Source organism: Xyrauchen texanus, chromosome 44 (assembly GCF_025860055.1).
Source record: "Xyrauchen texanus isolate HMW12.3.18 chromosome 44, RBS_HiC_50CHRs, whole genome shotgun sequence".
Lineage (NCBI taxonomy): Eukaryota > Metazoa > Chordata > Actinopteri > Cypriniformes > Catostomidae > Xyrauchen > Xyrauchen texanus.
This window is the reverse complement of record NC_068319.1, coordinates 12,202,717-12,224,931: the sequence shown is the minus strand read 5'-3', so window position 1 is coordinate 12,224,931 and position 22,215 is coordinate 12,202,717. Positions and strand designations below refer to the sequence as shown.

Sequence of the window (22,215 nt, the reverse complement as noted above, 5' to 3'; positions counted from 1 at the left end):
ATAATCTCATGTATTCAAAGAGCAAAGTATTATAATACTTTCACTTGGTCACACCACATGACATTTTAAAGTTGCAATTTATTTATTTATTGTAGAAAATGCTAAAACATACTAGCAATTCTTTGACAAAACCATCCCCTTTGAAAATGTTTTAACAAATTGACCACTGATTTCATCTCAAATCAGGGTGTCAGGATTATTTTGCGATAATGACCAACTGATTGCATATTATCCCTTGCTTCCATAAACTACTGAAATTAAAAGAAAGCAATATATGCAAAATATTCAAGTTAATGCTAATTTGAAATAAAAACATCGCACCAGATTTCCGGTGACATCATTTTGAGGTGTAAAGAATTCTTTGTTTTGACCCTTTACATGCACATATAATTAGATACACAAATAACTATAGACATAACTTAATAGTGAACAGCTTAATCTATAAAACTCTTATTTAACCCTCCTATTGCGTTTGGTTCATTTTTGAACCGAGAGAGGTAGACAAGTACAAAACTTTGTGACTTTTTCAAGACTATCAAAACACACATAATAAATAGTTTTCAGATTTTTAATAAAATTGTTTAAGAGATAAAACCTTTTACATATTTTTTACAATCTTTTTTTTATATCTTTTGGGTTTGCTGGTCAGATTTGGCTCGGGCATCAATTGGGGCTTTACACATTTTTTTGTACATCTATTATCATCAATCAGATGTACATCAATTATATTTTTTCTTATAAACACTGCACTTACATTTTGCCTCTTTCCCATACTCTCTCAACATTGGTTTCATATATTTTGACCACCAAGTTGTATTGAGCAGTTATGAGTAATAGGAAATTAGTTCAAATTACTAGTAATTCTCACATTAGTTGTTAATATAAATTGTAAATTATGATATATTTAGATAAAATTTGTCTTCACATGTATCACACTGGTTTTGCTGTAGTTAATGTATATTTTGATATGTCAAAGAATTTCTGCATTGTATTATAAAAAAAGGCATATTAAACAATAACTTATGTATTTGCCAGTTTACATGGCAAATACATAATATACATGTATTAACAGTTAAGAACTTATTTATGATTTACAATATAGTTTTAGGTGAAACTCATCAGGTTATGAATGATATAATCGTGAATTCCACCAGGTCCAAATTGACCCGCAAATGCAAAAGGTGTATGCAGATTCTGTACGCAATAGGAGGGTGAAAAACAATGTGCAGTGTATCCAATTAAACAACTAATCAGATTTGAGATTTTTCTTTTTTACTAGTGCATCTATGTCTTTAAATCATTCCATGGTTAATTTTGTAATTATTTTGTGTGCATTAATTAAATTTGCAGATTTTGCATCAATCAATTGATTAGGACGGGCATACTGGATGTGTATAAAATGAAGGGAAATACAAAGCTAATGTGGTGAGGGGAGGGTGAAAGTGGCATAACATTTTTACCACAGGGCCGAGGGGAGAAGTCAGGCTAAAATTGCTTATGACACTGAAAGATGTAGTAGAGGTACTGTATTCTCTTTCTTTCTCTCTGTGACAACGATCTAATAGTGCAGACAGCTCAGGGGCACCGATGACACGTCTGAGGACTTGAGTCATCGGTGCTAAACAATCACATACCCTGACCTAGAATTACGATGTGTCTATATCGTCAAAAATGACATTTTTAAGTGCAGACGGGCACATGGCACATTTAAGCATGAATTAAAACCATCTGTAGTTGATGTACAAAGCAGATGTGTATTTGACATTTAATTCAACATAAAGATTTCAGGTTACTATTTACATATCCGTTTAAGTAAAAGTGAATATCTTGGGTTCCTTTAACTTGTCACTATTTCTTTCTCTCTGTTTTTCTCTTTTAATTTTGAAAAGTACAAATAGTTTATGTAGTTATTTAATTATAACATAGCAGAATTGGAAACAGCTAAAACTGCTTGAAACTTCTTGTCAACTACTCAGATATTGACAGAAAAGATTTAAAATGTTTTGTTTGTGTTTGAACCCCTTTTTAGAAGGATAGCTTTTTATCCTCATGCAGTACAGGAGTGTACTGTAGCGTGTTATTTTGGTCACTTATGAATCTCTCCTGGGAGAAGGAGGAGAGCAAACAGACAGTGTAGTAACAATTTTCTCAGTGACCTCTCAGTCTTTAAAGTGAATAACCTAATTGGTTAGACCTCTGCTGTGCTGGCTGGTCATTGGTGGAGAACTGGGTGTGCACAGAGAGGAAAAGAGCTGAGCTTAGGCTGATTAATCACGGATGGCAGCTCAGAACATAGCACTAAACACGCACTTAAAAATGTATGAGTAGTAGAAAAGGAAATAGGGAGCTAAATATTTCCACTCATTCTAAAATAGTCTCTCTCATCTTATCGCTTTTCAACGCTCCCCATTTCTTCCCCTTTCTATTTCACTTTAAGGCGATTCCCTTTAGATTTCACTAACTAACTTACTTTCCACATTTTGCTCTTCTTCACTCCTTTGGCACAGTCGAGAGCAGACATTTTCTGGCGAATCTCCCGGAATAATGGCACGTCTTCACAGTGTTCTCCTTTTCTCTCTCTTTCTCTCTCATATGCTACCATCTGTGCAAACCCCAGTTTCCCTGTCCCTTGTGCTCTCCTATCATGCCAGGGTAATTGTGGACTAAAGGGGGCCAACAAAGATACCAGACAAGAAGGGATGGGGCCAATACCACAGCCAGAGAAACATCCAATCGTTCAAATTTTAACAAAGCATTAAATAAATAGCCAGTAAAATAACAAAAAACACTAAAGCAAAATAACCTAAATCCATACTGATAAACTAGGACTATCACATAAATATACAGGGCCTGGGACGAACATTTTTTTTATGAGTGGGCTCCCACTCTCAGGGGCCCATTGAGAAGTAGGCTATACCATAGAGGATGTTAAGGAACGTTCACACAGGTACTTTGATATTTTTGGCCTATGCAAATGAGCTAAACTGACATTTTTGGCTGTTGCGTCGCGCCTTGACGTTTTTCAGTGTCTAATGCAATACATGCTGCATTTAGTGCTATAGTCCCTTTCACTAGCTGATTTTGAAAGCAAGAATGTGTCCTGTGTTATTGGCTTCTTAGTGGGCACAGGGCCGGGACATTGTTCCCAGTTGCCACCCTGAAAACAGCCCTGTTGATAAACAAAATCTGTGCAAATAATAAAAGGAGGATTCCAATTGGTCACAATAATGTAGCATCTGCTTTGGCGGTAGTTGTCCGCAAAGTCACTGTACATGGCTATCAAGGGCACATTTAATGTCTTAAAGACAATGAGGAGAGTATGGATTATTTACATGGTTGCTGAGAGTAGCACATAAAGATTGCTTGTCTTCCTTCCTCTCTCAATACTAGAATGAGCATTTAATTAAGGCATGAGTGTCTGTTAATCATTACTGGGCACAATCAATTAACACAACATCTCATGTTCACTGCAGTGCTACAACCTCAGGTGAAACCCACAATCACACACCCCTGAAGCCTTGAGCAATGGATTTCATTAGGCTAGCAAGCACTAACATTAACGGCAGCACACGTTCACATTACGATCATAATTACCGGTTTATTGCTGTGCACAACTCTCGCATTAATGGCTGGGTCACCTCAAACCCATCCACCAAGAAAATATTACGATCGATCTGCTAATTAATCCTGTCTGTTCGCTGTAACTTCGTTTGTGCATTTTATGTCTCCGTCATTGATTGGATTGTGGTAATGACATTTTAAAGCAATCATCTGTGTCTAAATGTCATATTTGCATGTCTGAAAATTGTTATGGTAGCTACATTGTAATTGTAGCCTCCAAAGCTATGCTACTCAAAATGTAAAGTTGTTAAACTACATTCAAGCTACCCTTTTAAAAATATATTTAGCTACAGTAAAAACTACTAACAAAAGTAGCTATCTGCACTGAAACTATAGTACTTAAATACATGACTATTAGATTATTTGATTTACAAATGTAGTAAGCGCTGCATTTTTCTGTAACAAAAACAAAGAGGGAAACTAGCTGTGAATAATTTTTTTAATCGGTTCTTTTCAATAAATCAACTTAATGAATTGATTCCCTAGAACTATTACATGTCCATTTATTTATCTATTTGGTAAGTAGCTGTGTAATAAGTGGGATAATATACAGTCAGGTGGTCATCGCAAAATAAACCCATTTTAAAAAACATGGTTGACCTCAAATTGATTTACTAGAATGAATCAGACTTTCCAACACTACATATGAAAATAGCAGAGCTACTGTGACTGTACTGAAAAGTGTTAACTTAGTAATGCAGCATCACTTCGTTTAGCTAGTTACAACATGGAACGGCATGTGATGTCTGTCTGGGTACATTACTGTAAATCAAATCACAATGAAAATTGTTCCAGATGAACACAACTGGAGAGTTGTTTGTACAGAATATCATACTATAGCATATGGTGTCTGCCAGCTCAGAGAGTTGACAGGACATGCTTTGAAATAACCATATGTTAATAATTCATGTGTATTAGCATTTTAGAGAATAAAAGCTGAAAAACATACCCTCATGCACACACTTAAATACAATCTTCATTCAAGTACCTGCAGGGCTGTGATTTGTAAAGTGCCATTTTCCATTAGGCTAATGCGCTCGTCGTTGCCCAAGATTCTTTGCCCATCTCGCTCCCACTGGATACTGGGAAGAGGGTTGCCCATCACATGGCACTGCAATTGGGCGGTTGTCCCTGGGGCAAGCGTCTGATTGGCCGGGCCTTGGCGGATGATGGGAGGGACCCGGTCAGAAGGGGCTAGGGTGAAGAGAATGAGAGAGGCGTGGGCCACAAGAGCCAAATTTGCATGTTACCCACATATCATCCACTCAGTCAAATGACACATTGAGAGGTCATTGAAAAAGACACATTGTGAATTATGCTAACTAAGATACGGAAAGCACATTGTGAACTGATGGCAACAGGGTGGGAAAATATTATATCAGACCAAAATTACACTAAATAACTCTGTAATCATTGTAAAAATTGGATGCCTTAAAGGGATAGTTAACCCAAAAATAACCAATATGACTTTTTTTCTTCCAAGGAACACAAAAGATGATATGTTAGCCTCAAGTCCTAGGTATACTTCCATTTTGATGCAAAGGCTCAGCGTCTGTGCGCAGTCGAACGTAGCGCTACACCTGCTATGAGACATTAGACTTTCTCTTCAGGAGTTTAGACCCATAAAGATGACTTTATGTTCCTTCAGAGTAATACAAATGCAGGTATCTCCACACTCACTCACAAATACACTCTTGACTTGCACATCCACTATTGTTGTTTTTACCATCATCTTCTGATGTTTAGTGGTGATTACATCTTCCTCTAGCGGTTATTTGTGACATCAATTGCTCAAAATGTAAGTGTAGTCACCTTTTGGACCCACTAATTAGTGCAAATAACTCCATGCGCACTCTGCATGTTCAAAGACGCACAATTAGAAAAATCCTGCTGCGTCTTCAGTGCTTGCACACACATACAACAAATACACACCCATACACATTATGCATTCAAGCATATTTACTTGTCAATAAATGGTAAAGATAGAGCTATTTTAGAATTGTATGTTATTAACATACGGAGACCAAACTGCTTATTGATACCAGAATTGTTTTCTCTTTGGTTATATAGCTTATAACATCATCAGGTTCTTAGCTTTATGGTATTCAGAACAATTCCACAGGGATATACAATGTTCTGCAATCTTTTTTTCTCTTTCAGCTGTGTTCCTACTATACGCAAATGTGATAGATGAACATGCCAGAGTTTGCATTAATTATTTATTATTTGTTTGACTAGAGCTGAAAACTCATCTATTGACCCAAGTAAAGAGAAAAGTCTATAGATAAATAATTGAAGATTCGGTCACTTCAGCATTCTCATTTGAAATAATAACAAGGACCAGGTACAGGTAGCCTGCATCTCTAACATTTTCTCTCCACCGCGGTAAGAGAAGGAAAGACCATTAGGTCAGGAAAAGGGTGTATTATTCAAACATACTGTGTTGGCTGCCTACATAATGTGATATTCAGAAGCACGAGTTATATATATATATGCCCTTCCATAGATCATTTCATTATGTATTATGTCAGTACAGAACAGCACACATCAGTTAGATGATGCCAGCATGCTTTAGTATCTGCCAGGGTCATCCTCCTTAGAGGCCACAGCAGGCAGAGGAGTTTCTGTAAAATGGGATTACATTTAATAAATCTGCAGCTGTTTTTTAGCAAGACTACAGAAGGTTAGAAAGAGGGTGAGTATTACAAAAATGACTTGGTGGTACATTGATATCACAAGCTACAAAATATAGATTTTCCTGGTGTTTCCTGTTTGGTGCACCTCAAGTATACAGGAAAATACAACCGAGATAACTTGAAAAATTGTATTTGTATTTGTAAAATGATATTTACATTCAATAGGGTGATGTCATATGTGTTTGAGTAAATGTAAACTTAACATGAGGGCGATTAAATGACAGAAGTATTCCTTCAACATAAATAGTAAACACATTACTAACATACCTTTATAGGAGACTTCCCCAAATAATTTCCAAATGAGCTTTTCAGGGGGGTCTCTACGTACACTACAGTAGAGAGCCTGCGCTAATATTGGACTCAAAGGTAACGCAAAGGTTTCTGTGTAATGTGCTGAAATGCATTTTGTGGTACACACACACACACACATACATATGGAGTATGCGCAAACTGTTTATCCTGTTACTGAAGAGCAAGACTGAGACGGCATATGTTCCTGCGGTTATTTACATAGCACAATTTCGCCTTGTCCTTTCTGATTACGTCTCCACTGCTTCCTGCTGTTCTCTCATTTGTGGGCCGCAGAAATTTTAATTTGGGGCGGCTTTGAAGTCTTTTCATTTATTTTGGTTTAGAGGAACAAGGCCACGGTGGGGCAAAGCAACAATTTGTTCAAACGCAAACAAAAATATGACTAAAATCTTTGTGATAAGGCCTCAGAGAAATATTTCAATTACATGTACAGTTATGGATCTTTAATGTAGTTTGATTTATATTTAAATATCAATACAAGCCGGCTGCTGGTGTTTGAAGCAGCTGGTGGGTGTGTGAAAGGGTAACTGTGGAGCGGAGGGGGGCGGGGCCGGTCGAAATATCGCGCGCCCGGTCCCCAATCAGCCTGATGAGGCGCGCGAGGGATAAAGGCGGCCGGTGACGATTGTTCGAGAGAGAGAGAATTACGGACATGTCCGTCATGTGTGTTTGTTTATGTGTTTTTCAGTTTCTCATTAAAATATAATTTATGTGGACAAGCCGGTTCTCGCCTCCTCCTTGCCCATCCTTCAACTGTGTTACAGTAACAGTATGTGTGTGTTTGTGTTTGTGTGACCAAAGCTATTTTAAAGTTTCACTCACTGCTTTCCACCTCTAGAAGGGCTTTTGTCAGGATGCTGCCTGCAACACTGATGGCCTGGCAGATGTAGTATCCAGAATCCTCGCTGTGAACATCTGTAATTGTTAGCTCTCCACTAAGCGATACAGAGAAACGACCCGATTGTGAAGGAGGCTGACTGGGGAACAGCAGGACCTGTTAAGAAGGGCAAATATTGTTAAATTCAATAAATCACAAAGTTGCTCAATAAGATTATTTTTAGCTCTGTAGCCTTAATAACTTGGACAAAAACAGAGCTGTTTGCTGTATACAACCAATTAACTTAATCTGATTGGTTGTTTGTAAAATCTAGGTGATTTATGATTATGTAACCACACATCAATTCAATTAAATATTAAAGCGATGCGGCAACCAAAAACAGCCAGAGTTTTCAAAGGAATAGTTCACCAAAAAAATGTAATTCTCTCATCATTTACTCACCCTCATGCCATCCCGGATGTGTATGACTTTCTATCTCCAGCAGAAAACAAATTAAGATTTTTAGAAGAATTTCTCAGCTCTATTAGTCCATACAATGCAGGTGAATGGGTGCCAACATTTTTAAGCTCCAAAAATCAAATAGGTCAGCATAAAAGTAATCCATATAACATAAATTTGTATCACCCTCACCTATCATATCACTTCCGAAGATATTAATTTAACCACTGGAGTCTTATGGATTACTTTTATGCTGCCTTTATATGCTTTTAGAAGCATAAAAATTTTGGCACCCATTCACTTGCATTGTATGGAACTACTGAGCTGAAATATTCTTCTAAAAGTCTTAATTTGTAGGGGCCTGGGTAGTTCAGAGAGTATTGATGCCGACTACAACCCCTTGAGTTGCGAGTTCGAATCCAGGGTGTGCTGGTGAATTGGTCCGGTTGCTAGGGAGGGTAGAGTCAGATGGGGTAAACTCCTCGTGGTCGAGATTAGTGGTTCTTGCTCCAAATGGGGCACGTGGTAAGTTGTGCGTGGATCATGGAGAATAGCATGTGCCTCCACATGCTGTGAGTCTCCGTTGTGTCATGCACAGCGAGCCAAAAAAATTATAATAATAATAAAAGAAAAAACGTACCTTGTGTTCTGCTGGAGATACACATCTGGGACGGAATGAGGGTGAGTAAATGTTGTGAGAATTTTAATTTTTGGGTGAACTATACACAATAACAGAATTTACCTTTTAAGGTACATTTTCTTTGTGGCTTATTGCTTCATCTTATAATTTTACATGTCGCATTACTGTTTGTGATTGTTTTTACAAGTGATATAGTAAAATAGGATATGGTATAATCAATAGGTTTGCTCATGTACTATATTTTTATCACTTATATTTTAAAGTTAAGACAGGCCAATTAATGATTGATTTGCATTTACAATAACGAAACACCACTGTGCATTCAACGTGACACTGGGGCATAAATTCTGCTTGACCGCAGTGATTCACTTCCTTATGTGAGCCGAACAATGGCTGCATTATCTCAGCTGCTGTTTAAGGGAGGGGGGTCAGGAAGAACTGATATACAAAAAACATAAGCAGTCTTCCTCTTGTGTGAGGCTGCAACACTAACAGCTGTCCTATTATTCCCAATGGGCAGTGTGTGTGTTAGAGGTCTACATGATGAGACCCGAGAACCCAATGAGTTTCGGGCTGGGTTCGGGTTTGTAATTAATGAAAAAATAAACAGACTTACCAAACTTGTTTTGTGCACACGCTCTCACTCAAAGATGCGCAAATGGACAAGTTAGGGGCCGTTCACCCCGTATGTGTTTTTGCTTGCATCTGTTCTGTTTTCCCATTGTTTAAAGACATGTTGGATGAATGTCTTTCAGATTTGCCAGCTTTTTCTTCAGAGTCTCGTGCAGGACTGGTATATTTTAAACACCATGTCAATTTAAAAAGAACGTAAAATTGTCAAAAACGCATGTTGAGTCACCTGCGCTCTGTTTCATTCTTTGTGCTGCATCTAGATTGTTTTCTGCACAGTTGTCATAAAGATTCAACATTCTAAACAAGTTCAGGCTGCATGGAGGGCGCTGTTTAATATTATACCAGATTGTTCTGAATCAGGTGAAGTTTCAGTGCATAAACGGTAAGGCATTGCGTTTTTCCCCTTCTGCTCTAGTGCAACAGTATTTTCTAGGAGAAGAAATTAGATAGTAAGTGATTTTGGGATTGGGCTTAAAATCTGACGATATCGTTCGGGCCGGGTAGGGTCGGGCCACACAGTCTCGGGTACGGGTCGGTTCAGGTTTCATTTTAAGGTCCGTGCAGACCTATAGTGTGTGTCACTGTTTCATTTTTGGGGTTAATCCCCTGACTCCCTCACCCCTAGCCCTCTGGCTCTGACTGGACTCACACTCGTCTTTAATTTTGTTTCTCTATCAGCCGACATCGAAGAATGACCCCACATACACACCAAAAACAAAGAATAGACCCAAAATTAAACAAAGCGCAGTTCATGACCCACAGTACAGCGGATATGCAATCACTCCTGGCCTATGACACACTCTGCTAGATGAAGAAAAAAAGGGGGATGGAAGAAAGGAAGAAGGGGTATGGGAGCCAGCTTCCTCCGAGTGCTTTAGAACAACCAGAGAATTATATTGTCATTTCTTGTGATGTGCTTTATTAATAGAGACGTGAGGGTGTTATCTAACGGGGCCCAGGGACAAGTTCTAACCCACTCTGACCCGTTGAGGAGACATAAACTGTGCACTCACACATACACATGCAGATACACATACACACAAAAGCTCCTGCAGAAATCCCACAGTTCCTTCTCACCTCTTGAATGGCCTGTCTCTCAGTATCCAGGATGACTGCAAGGCATTTTTTCCATCTTCCACCTCACTCTCTTTCTCTCTCTTTGTCTTTGTAACTCTGTGATCCCTGGACAAAAGCCTTGCAATTCTCCCTGCTTCATATATTGTTGTGAAATCTACACTAATATACTGTACATTAAACATAAATGATTCAATCTCATGAAAACTGCATGTTAAATATCCAGGACATATTTCACCCAAAAATCTAAAGAAAAAATTATATATATAAGTATATAACTTTAAAATATATTTTTCTTAACTGAAATAAAGCATGTTTTCAGGACCATTGAGATTTATTGCATTGTGATTTAAAAAAAAAAGTTAAGCACAATTCCCAACAAATTCTCAAACCAAAATGCATTTGTATGTTTAACTTTTTATTTTTTATTTTTTATAATTCCTTCTCAGTGATAACCTTCATTACATTCTCATAACTATGAAATATACACTCACTGAGCACTATATTAGGAGCACTATGAACCTAATAAAGTTCCCGTCATGGTCTTGGTCATGGCAGGTTTGCTATTGTAGCCCATCAAGGTTTGATGTGTTGTGCATTCTGAGATGCTATTCTGCTCACTACAAATGTACAGAGTGGTTATTTGAGTTACCGTAGCCTTTCTGTCAGCTCAAACCAGTCTGGCCATTCTCAGTTGACCTCTCTCCTCAACAATGCATTTCCGTCTACAGAACTGCCGCTCAATGGATGATTTTGTTTTTTGGCCCCATTCTGAGAAAACTCTTGATATTGTTTTGTGTGAAAATTCCAGGAGATCAGCAGTTACAGAAATACTCAAACCAGCCTGTCTGGCACCAACAAACATGCAATGGTCGAAATCACAGAGATCAAATTTTTTTTCCCATTCTGATGGTTGATGTGAACATTAACTGAATCTCCTGACCTCTATCTGCATGATTTTATGCATTGCACTGCTGCCAAACGATTGCTGATAAAATAATTTCATGAATAAGTAGGTCTACAGGTGCTCAGTGAGTTTATTTTTACAGTATAAAACTAAATTACTGTAATTATTTATTTATTAAAATAAATTAAACAACCAACAACTAACAAATACAACCATGATGTATTTAACTATTTAAATAGTAAGTCATTGTTTTTTTCACAGAACAGCAACAGAATGATTTTGTATTTTTTTCACGTTGCAGTATTTAAAATTTGGATAGGAAAATGTGCTAAATTCTCATGAAAACAATGCAAAATAATCTCAATGTTCCAAAGATAGGCTTGATTTTCGTTAAGCAAAAATTAAATCCTTTTTCTTTTTCCTTGTGATACAAGGGTGAAGCATGACCGGCATATTCTTGACAAGTTTCATGAGGTTCATTCAAATAAACCTTTTTCACACACAAAACACAGAATCAAATTCAGAGAGCCAGTTATGCATTATCAGTGACCACCCACCATGTCCTATCAAACAACAGACAACATGATCCTGTCATCAAACACATGGTGCTTCCCAAGGACCCTATCCTCCATGTGAGATCAGCTGGGTAATGAAAAATAAATCCATCAGATTTCCAGCCTATGTAGGCACTAGTCCTGCCTTCCCACTAACAATCTTAGAAGTATCACTCACCTCTTATTTAATCTCACATCTACAGAGCAGTAACAGTGAAAAATGCAAGATGTGCAATACACATATAGAGTACTTAATTTATCCTGTTGAAATTCTTGATTGAAAACTGTTGAACAATCCGACTGGTTGAAAGACGTTAAGATGTCATTTCATTTTATTTCTATATCTATGGCTATAAGTAAAATTGCTCCAGCTTTGTTGACTGCATTACAGTTCCATATTCTATTCCAACAAGTAATGGCAATTTGACCCATTTAAACCAAGATAATGAATTGGTGGTGTAAGGAAGTACTACTACACACAAGAGCATTTTAGGGACAAAACCCTGAAACATGCTTTGAGGTAACCACATTACATACAGACAGTACAGGTGGTAACCATGTAATAAGTCGAAAAATTGTCTCCAAATCACTGCATAATTGAAATTAATTATATTATATAACCATTACCATTTTGAGTGTGCATTCATTTTCAATTATTCAGTGGTCCAGAGTCGATTATTCCTTTTATTAACAACCAGTACCTTCTCTTCAAATCTTTCCAAACTGCTAAAAATTATTTTCTTGCTCAGAATTTTTGCCTTTTTTCCCCCAATAAAAATATCTTAACATCCTTAAAACAAGATGAATCTATTAAGAAGCAAAATTGCATATGATATTAAGACTTGTCTTCAGAGAATATATATCTTAAATTAAGTTTATTCTTTTTTATTGTTTTTGTTTTGTTGTCTATGTTTGTTGTCTCCTTTTAAGCATAAATCAAACAAAAGTTAGTGAGGTTTATGAGGTTTAAAGCATAAAACTTGTGAAAGCGAGTATTAATATCTTATAAAACTTTGATTCTTAAATAAGAATAGAATATTTGTACTGGAAAACAAGACAAAAACGCTGATTAAGATTTCTTTCTTTATTTATTTTATTTTTTTTACAGTGCAACAAAATGAACATTTGAACTGTTTTGGTATTGTTGACTAAAGAGTCATTTTTAACCCTGAATTACTAAAGAGCCTTTAAGGAAAGACCATAAAAGTATTCAGCCGATATATGTTTTGACACTGACTGTAAGGTTCCCTTGAAAGTGGGTGCACTGTTGTCTCTTACCTGACTGCCTTCTTTCTGCCAGAACACTGCAGGAGGGGGATTTCCCTTTGTGCCGCAAAGGAAGGTGACAGAGCGGCCCTGAGCAGATATCTGATCTCGTGGACGAACCACAATCTGAGGGGGAACTGTACAGAGAAAGAGACCTGTGAAAAACCGCTGCATAACCATACAGAACAAATCAAGATCCTATAGAATCTTGAGGAAGTTCTAGAATTGTTCTGCTATTCTGCTATGACGTTAGATGCAACAACCTGAACTCCAAGTTCAGTGCATCCAAGATTTGTACAGTCAAGCTGTGTTGTTTAGTCTAAACTTTAGTCTCCTAAGGAGATGAGCTATGTGTGTGCATGTTAGCATGCCTGTGGCATGCAGTAAATCTGTCATTGCTGATATTGTCCATTGTACCATGTACTGGGCCCACCACTGCTGTAAAAGAAGAAACAATGTGTGCAGAGTGTCTTCACCATGCAAACACTGACATTTGAGCTATGGAGCCTGTTTAAATTAAGTCATAGGTCATGCATGTATGCAGTTGAATGTATATAACACAAAACCAATACTGAGATCTAACTTGTAAATAGTTTGGGTTTCCTATAAAAATGTGTTCCACATTCAAACAATCACTTTAAGTTATGTTTCCTGATGTGTGTGGCTTTTGTTACGTGAGCCGTATTTCTGCTCTGTTTTGACACAAATCAGGGGCATTACACTAACTCAATCATTTTCAAATGCATATCTTTTTGAAGGCAGGGGTTTCAGTGGGATCTACTGTAATGCTGGTAGAGTATGATATTCTGAACAGAAAGAGATGGATTTAAAAAGCCTATTTATTATGGAAGTCTTTTCTCATCTGTTCCCACAGAGGTACTTAAAAGCATATGATAGCAGATCTGATGCAGCTCTGAAGAGCACTTATCTTGTGGGGGCTGTGCAGGCTTACCAAGAGCAAATATACATCTATATAAGTAATCTGGACTCTTTGGCCTAATGTACATTTTCAGTCCTCTAATGAGGTGCTGGACATAAACAAGGAGCTCTCGAAATTACAAGAGCATCATTGGGTGACCAATAGTTTCGGCTCTTAATACATCTATCTCTCTTTGGATCCATTCTCCCATCTTGCTCACTTTTGTTCACTCAATCTCTTTGATGAGACCTTGTTGGCTTTCTTCTGCTGCGGCTTCTTGGTTCTTGCCCTTGGCATGAGTGTGATCAACGATTCTTTCTGATGGATGCTAATCTTCTAGGCTTATCTGCCCTGCAGCCGTTTTTCTACACAGCACCATGTCAAGACCTAGCACAGCTCCTAACCTGCCAACTGCCTTGCAGGCCTATTCACACCAAGCACACATTTATGCAGTGAATTTTCACGTGGACCACAACAGTAAACCTCTATTATTAGTATTATACCATGATGTATTCCTGTTATGCTGTCATGACATTACTTTCAATATTCCAACCCAGAGGAGTGACAACATGCTTGATGCATTTAGTGCAATTTGTTGCATTTGGCTTGTATTTTGCATTACATTTAATGAAATCTTTATTGTCTAGCACATATGTAAATTTAAATGTTTTTTTTTTTAATACTTTCTCATATCTCAGCTTAATATCCAGAGGCAACTATAAGAAAGCCATTTTTTGTTTGATTTCCCCTTAAAGTGTAAACACTGTGGTGCTATCAAAACATTGCTGTTTGTTTGAGCATCCTGACCAGCCTGACATTGCATCAGTTTCAGGGCAGTACTATCTCTTTTTTCTTACAAACAAATGGCAATCAGGGGGAGTTTTCAGAAAAACTGTTGAAAACGTCATAATTTTCACAATTCCGTTTGGTGACACTAGAAATAACAAACTTCAGCTTTAATGTATGTGAATGAACTAATAGCATTTTGCTAAACTGATAAACTTGCTCAATTTTGATCAACTAAACTGACGATCAGCCTTCAGATGTTCAAACTGGGCTGGGGCTGATGGTATCGATTATTTCCATGCTATTGTCCTTTATCAGATGCCTGTGAATTAGCAATACTGTCACCTTTAACCTTCACCAGCTATTTGATTTCTCATTCTCCTTCCCACTCCCTCGAAATTTTTCTGTTTCACATACGATTAGAGTGATACGCCGGCTCTGACAACACACATTTTTACTCAGGAAGGGCTTTCTCCTTTAGCTCACCTCAAATTTACCACTAATTTATCAAGTCCTGAGCCTGAGAGTGTTTGCGCCTTCCACGCTAATACAGCTAACAAACTGCACTCTATTTCTCTCACACTCTAACTTTGCCATGATTTGAAGTTCTCCGTCTCACCTCTCTATTTATTTTTTTGTCTCTTTCATAACAAAAGCCAAATACAATCCAAAAAATGCTATTTATATAAAGACAGCTGTTTAGGATCAATTCCCCAATTCTCTTACAGCCTGCCTGCTGGATTTTCTCGTAGACCTTTTTGTACATCGTAGGCTGAATCACAGCTTGCAGGTGACAAGCATGCTGAAACAGAACAAGGCCCAATAGAGTGCCTGACCACAGGGGTCGTGGGGTTACTGTCCAGAGGTTAAGCTGAACCCCTAAACCTGACCCTAGAGGTCAAATCTGAAACATATCCCTTGTCTGTATAATTTGGGATCACTAAAGCAAAATGGGGAGGTTATGATACCCATTTGCCATTCTTCTGTCCATTTCTGCCTACAAACCTGTACTGACTGGTTCACCTCTCCCACCTGGGCTGATGCAAGGCCTGAAATATTTAATGGCTTGTATGACATACCTCCAAAATCATCTTATAAAAATACAGGCTCTCCCATTACTCTTTGCAGCACCTTAGATGCAGCTATATTAAATGAATAATTTCTGTTTTTAAGTGGAAACTACTATTCTTCTACTGTAATCTTGCTCAACAACAATTGTTGAGAAATCTCTGCAATTGTCAGACATAAAAAAAATAATAAAAAAAAATTAGCTGCATTGTCACTGATAAGCACATACACTGTCTCAAGGGATTTCACTCTAAAAATATGACTTCATAGTGTAGCAGCATGAACTGAAAGCCACCAAAAAAGTGCCCTGAGCTGTGATAAATAATTACCAGTTAAAACAACATACAGAAACAGCATGTGGTGTAGCGAAATGAGAATTGGAGGCATCATTTACATACTTATATGCTATGACAAGGAGGAGATTTTAAGAAAAAATATACCTGTGGAGGCGAGGGCATGGTCGAGTGTTCACCATGTTTCTGTGTTCACAATGAAAGATGGGAGAAATAAAAGGTAGAGTCCTCAGAGTGTGAGGGAGAGAGAGCCCAGCTGACAAGCTGTTTGTGTGTTGGCCATTGCCGTTATGCTAAACGCTGTCCTGATTGAATTCCCCCTTTTGGATTTTTTGTTATTTGCATTGGTTTTATTTTTTGCTGTTAAGTGAGCATATCTTCAAGGTTTTTCTTTAAGACAAGGTTTTAGTTTGAAAATCGTTGTCTCCCACTTCCTCGTTCCAGTGAACTAGTTACACTGATGCCAAAACCGGAAAAAACTCGCAGCTGGGGAGAATTGAATAGTCTTGAAGAAAATGTAACTAATAAAACTTTTTGTAAGATTTGTAAATTTTATTTTGTTAAAGATTAGGCAATTCAATTAGATGGAAATGTGTTATTCAATTGAAATGGATACATCTTAAAAATAGGCTAAAATATGTTTTTGAGTGCTACTGGATCTACGCATGGAGCAGCAGCAGCGTTTTGAGGTGCTCCTTCAGGCCAAGGAGACTGACCGGAAGGTGCTGCGGAGCCTAGTACCCCAGGAGAGGGCCGTCGCTGCCCTTTCCCTGGCAGCAGCGAGCCTTCATGTGTTGCTCACAAAGATGGGCCCTCAAGATAATCCGGAGGCCTACCTCAAGCTCTTTGAGCACACGGCCAAAGCCCTGAGATGGCTGAACGTCGCTGGACGAATTGGTCCAACTGTCGGAAGACCATCTGTCAGTGTATCTGCGGGCCGGTGCGCACCATGTCCTTTCCCCCCTCTGTTGTCTCATCCCCAGCTCTCTCCCCCCATCCCTCCTCCCTGTTCCAGCTCCCCGATCTTGGGGATTTCCTGTATCACCAAACCCTGTTTCTCCCTTATTTACACCCCAGGTGAGGAAATCTGCTGCCACAGGTGTGAGCGGGAGGCTTGGGCCGGTCTGCTGGAGTTGTGGGGAGCCGGGTCATGTCCGAGATCTGTAACCAGTAATGGAGGTAGGGGCCTTGATCTGGGTCTCCGACACTCCACAGACTGCCCCCGATCAAGTAGGGATGTACCAGAAAGTGTCAAGGGGATAACATACCAAGCCTTGGTGGATTCAGGTTGTAATCAAACCTCTATTCATCAATGCTTGGTTCAAAACAGGGCACTGGATGCAAATAATTGAGGTGAGATTGAGGTGTGTGCACAGAGATAATCAGAATTACCCCATAGTTACTATCACGATAATGTTCCGTGGACTGTATAACAGGGGAACTTGGCTACTACAGTTTGCATAGAGAGATAAAGTACTTGTATTGGTGCCCACATCAAGCTCGAAATTACTCGCGAAATGGCAAGGGAACTTTGAGGTCACACGGCGAGTTGGGGAAGTCGACAATGAGGTAGTGTGTATGGATTGTGGAAGGGCATGTCAGATTTACCACCTCAACCTACTAAAACCTATATTGAACGCTGCCCTGATTTAATTCCCCCTTTTGGATTTATTGTTATTTGCATTGGTTTTCTTTTTCGCTGTTAAGCAAGCGTGTCTTCTGGTTAAAAGATAAAGTTTGAGTTTGAAAATTGTCATCTCCCGCTTCCTCATTCCTGTGAACTTGTTAAAATACCCCATATATATCCCACCAAGAATCAGATCAAAATTTATTAAAAACTAAAATAAAAACATGCCAAATAAATGAATAAAAATAATTAAATATATAAATGTAATGTATGTGATATGCATTTGTTTAACTTTTGAATTAGGTTAGCAATGAAAAACATAACTGCTCAGGAGTAAAATCTTCCAAGTTATAGATAGAATGCCATCTGTTAAGATCACTATGTCTTTTCTGGATATCTCCTCCTTGTAAAAGCACATATGGTGTATTTAATAGTATACCAGAAGACAGAACCGTGATGGTGCCAGGCTGGCTGACTGGTTAGTGACAGGTCGAAAGTGTCACCCACTCACAAACATAGACTAACAAAAGTGTTAACGCTATAACATTATTCACAAATCGCCTTATCTCTTCAAGGTCATCTACAAACACCCCCCAAAAAAAAATGGGACAAAAAGTCTTTATTTGTCTTAATGGGACAAAAAGTCATTATTTACCCTCCGCTTATGTTGGTCCAAACCTAGGGTTGTCACAATACTAAATGAATAGTAGTCTGTACCAATACCAGTTTTCCAAACAAACAGTACCAAATATTTTCATGATTTTCAATACTAATTTTTATACCACAAAACAATAGGTAATACTCTTTTGAACACACTCCTTTAGAATACTTTTATATGTACCATTGCATCTTTTTAACTTAATAAAGTGCTTTAGCAAGGATCCTCACATTATAATATAAAACACAACATTGTTCTTACCTTTGTCAAATAAAGTGCTGCACAACAAAGCATCACATTAGAAATTAATACATTGATGAAAACCTCTATTCAGTATGTAAAGCACTCTTTCTTGTGAGATATTGCTTAAATATTATAATTATAACTATTATTATTACTACTACAGTAAATATTACATTATACTACAAAGTAATAACATATGTCTGTTTTCTTCAATTGATTTCTTCTTTAGATTCAAGCTTTTATTTGACTTAAACGCTTTTCCGTTTGCTGTGTTTTTGACAGCAGTTTCACACCTCCAGTTTAAGAAATAGTTCACACAAAAATGGAAATTCCCTCATAATTTACACACCCTCATGCCATCCCAGATGTGTATGACTTTCTTTCTTCTGCAGAACACAAATTAAGATTTTTAGAAGAATATCTCTGCTTCATAGGTCCATACAATGTAAAAGAATGGGTGTCAAAATGTTGATGCTCCAAAAAGCACATAAAGGCTTTGTTAAATTAATATCTTCAGAAGTGATTTGATAGGTGTGGGAGAGAAACAGATCAATATTTATGTAAATTGTTGCTAGAAATTCTTCCCCCTTCCAAGAGGCCTATGTATTATAAACAGAAGACAGAAGAAGTATGTGAAAGAGGAGATTGACTGAGCAAGGAGGAGAATTTATAGTAAAAATGTGCTAAAATATTGATCTGTTTCTCACCCACACCTATCAAATCGCTTCTGAAGACATGGATTAACTACTGGAGTCATATGGCTTGCCTATGTGATTTTTGGAGCTTCAAAATTTTGGCACCCATTCACTTTCATTGTATGAACCAAAAAAGTATTCTAAAAATCTTTATTCGTGTTCTGCTGAAGAAAGAAAGTCATAAACATCCGGAATGGCATAAGGGTGAGCAAATGATGAGAGAATTAAAAATGTTGGGTGAAATATCCCTTTAAGTTATGTGGCCCAATGTGATTATTAAAGCACAAAATGCTGCGATTTAATTATATAAATATATAGTCTGCAGGTACTGCACACGTCACAGTGAATGTGCACTTCTGTCAACTTCTACCAACAAGCACAGTGCGTGATGCTCTTAAAATGCGGTATTTCAATGTATTCACACATTCACTTTGAAGAACACAGAGTGTATATTTATTTAATTAAATTACATCGTTTTGCAGTTTAATAATCACACTAAGAGATATCACAATTTTTATTTGATTAATTGTCCATTTCAGTGTAAAAGGAGTAACAAAGCACTCGCTCAAATAAGCATGTGAGCATTTGAAAGCAGTCTTCTGTCTGTTAAGCAGAGTGCGGGGAGCGAATTTAGTTTATGCTCGGTATTACTGGTACTGCAGAAACACTGGTATCATTTAATCATTATTATTATAGTATCAACTTGATCCTGAAGTACATACATTTTGACATCACTATCCAACCCCATATACAACTTTCTTTATTCCGTGGAACATAAAAGAGAGATTAGGCAGAATGACAGCCCCAGTCACCATTCACTTTCATTGAAAAAATATACAGTGGAAATGAATAATGACTGAGACTAACATAATGACGAACATGTCGTTTTGAGTTTAACGGAAGAAAGCAGGCTTGGCCATAGGAGTTTGGAACAACATGAGGGTGAGTAAATGATGACAGAATTTCATGTTATTATGAACTATCTCTTCAAAATATAGAAAACACAGCATCTATCCCCAGAGGGGTGGAAATGACAGGCAGTTGTCACCGTCAAACAGTGATGCAGACAGAAAGCATGGTGGGGTTATGCTTCACTGCTCAGTGCCGCAATTAAAAACCCCTACATGCAATTAATACAGTCTTTAGAGTGTAACAGATTAAACACTTTACAGGATTGGAGGTTATCTACACAAATACAGAGCATATGTTTACAATGACTAGCTGAGCAGCAGTTTATGTCCAGCAATATTTGCCAGATTCACTCAACATACAGTATATTTACTGCATAATCAAAATGAGTATAATCTGCATAAATGCTGTTTTTCAAGGAGCTTGTGCTGTTTTAAATTATCCTCCCTTGAGAATACAGTAATATGCATATGCGAATATCAGTCATGTCATTGTTTGGAATAGGACAGACTTTTTTCCCCTGTCTTTTTTGGACAGCTCATAATAAGTGTGTTTGGATCTAAGGGCTGCAGGATTAATCTGGTTTAAATTGTTGTAACATGGGTTTAAATCATCTTTACTGTCTCCTAGACATGCTAATGAAGAGGGCAGATGAGGAAAAGCATGCCATGGATTATCTTTTGACATGACACTGAGTGAATGATGAAACAAATTTGCTTTAGTGGGAAGAAAACATTCTCTCTTCCTATTCCTGCCTCTCACAAAGTCTGACTAACCTAAGCTTCACTCTTTAAATATGTCCATGACTCATTTCACCTAATCTATGAACCAGTGTATATGGAATGTCTTTATGACTAATATTCTAAAAAAATAAACATTGTGATACACTCAGTACAGACAATTCACTAGCTCCAAAACCTAGTAAGCTGACTATTGTCTACATAGGCACATTCTAAGATAGCATTCTAACTTAAATGGGACCTCATAAGTGACTGATTTGAAATGCTCTACAAAAAAAAAACACTACATTAAAATTAGATAGAACTATTTTATTTTGATAGTTTTGAGTATGGAATAAACACTAATTGAAAAATATAATGTGCTTATGATGACCTAAAAACTAGGTTTCCTAGGTAATCAGCTCAGAGATTTTGGAACAGAGTCTAGATTTCCACAGAAAGACTGAAATTACATGTTTGAGCAACCCTAAAAGTGTATTTCCCACACGTTCAATTCGATGTTATCCAAGACACTAGAGAGAAATAAAAGTGCAAAGACCCATCTTGGTGCTGTAAGAAAACTTCCTTTTACCCCTTTAGGAAAACATGTTCTTTCTTTCACACTGTCTGTCAGACTTTCTAGCTATCACAGAAGTGCTTTGTCAGCATAAGATATAGTAATTTCCATTTCTTTGTTTTTCCTTGACAGAAATAACACATCTGGAAATGACTCTTTGGTCAGAACTCTGTACATGCACTCCTCATTGTGCCTTTAGTTAAATTATGTTCTGTAAAGGAAACAAAGCAAATTATATAAAAGGTTAAGCTCTAAAAAAAAAATGCAAATGTTTATTTTATGCTATTCAAGAACACTTCAAGGCTAAAACGATTGTAGGTCTGGTGACCTTGAAAGGATACAGAGCCAAAACCAAGTGGTTTTTGGCTATTGCCTGACCATTTGGAGCTGTTTTAGCTGACAGAATAGCCCACACTGCATCAAACCTTGCACAGCCTTTGGGAAAAATTAAGTTCCAGATCCCACAAATCTTGCATATTATATAACTCACATTGCTACATTATGAGAACAAAATAAGAGTTCCAATCAGGTTTAAAGTGACAGCAGTTTGGCTTTGGAGTAGAAGACCAAGCTTGCGGCTTCTCTCCCCTTTCAGAATCTCTGAAATCACGTACTGTATTTCTCTAGAGTGGAAGGAGTGAGGTCAATCCTGTTTTGTGGTAGATTGTGACTTTTGTAAGTTTCCTCACTAAATAAAATCCAGTTCGCCCACCAAACCATTCAGTTTAAGCTCTTAAGTTTC

At 37.6% G+C, this 22,215-nt stretch overlaps 1 protein-coding gene across 2 annotated transcripts in view; it reads right to left on the bottom strand.

Moving 5' to 3' along the window:
• LOC127636509 (roundabout homolog 2-like) overlaps positions 1–22,215 on the bottom strand; it is a 105,759-nt gene that overhangs the window by 31,288 nt on the left and 52,256 nt on the right. For both annotated transcript variants that reach the window (XM_052117037.1, XM_052117038.1), the window contains exons 7-9: positions 12,992–13,116; positions 7,452–7,623; positions 4,610–4,815 (exon numbers count right to left, since the gene is read on the bottom strand). In XM_052117037.1, the coding sequence (XP_051972997.1) occupies positions 4,610–4,815; positions 7,452–7,623; positions 12,992–13,116 (503 nt within the window). The remainder of the gene's footprint in view (positions 1–4,609; positions 4,816–7,451; positions 7,624–12,991; positions 13,117–22,215) is intronic.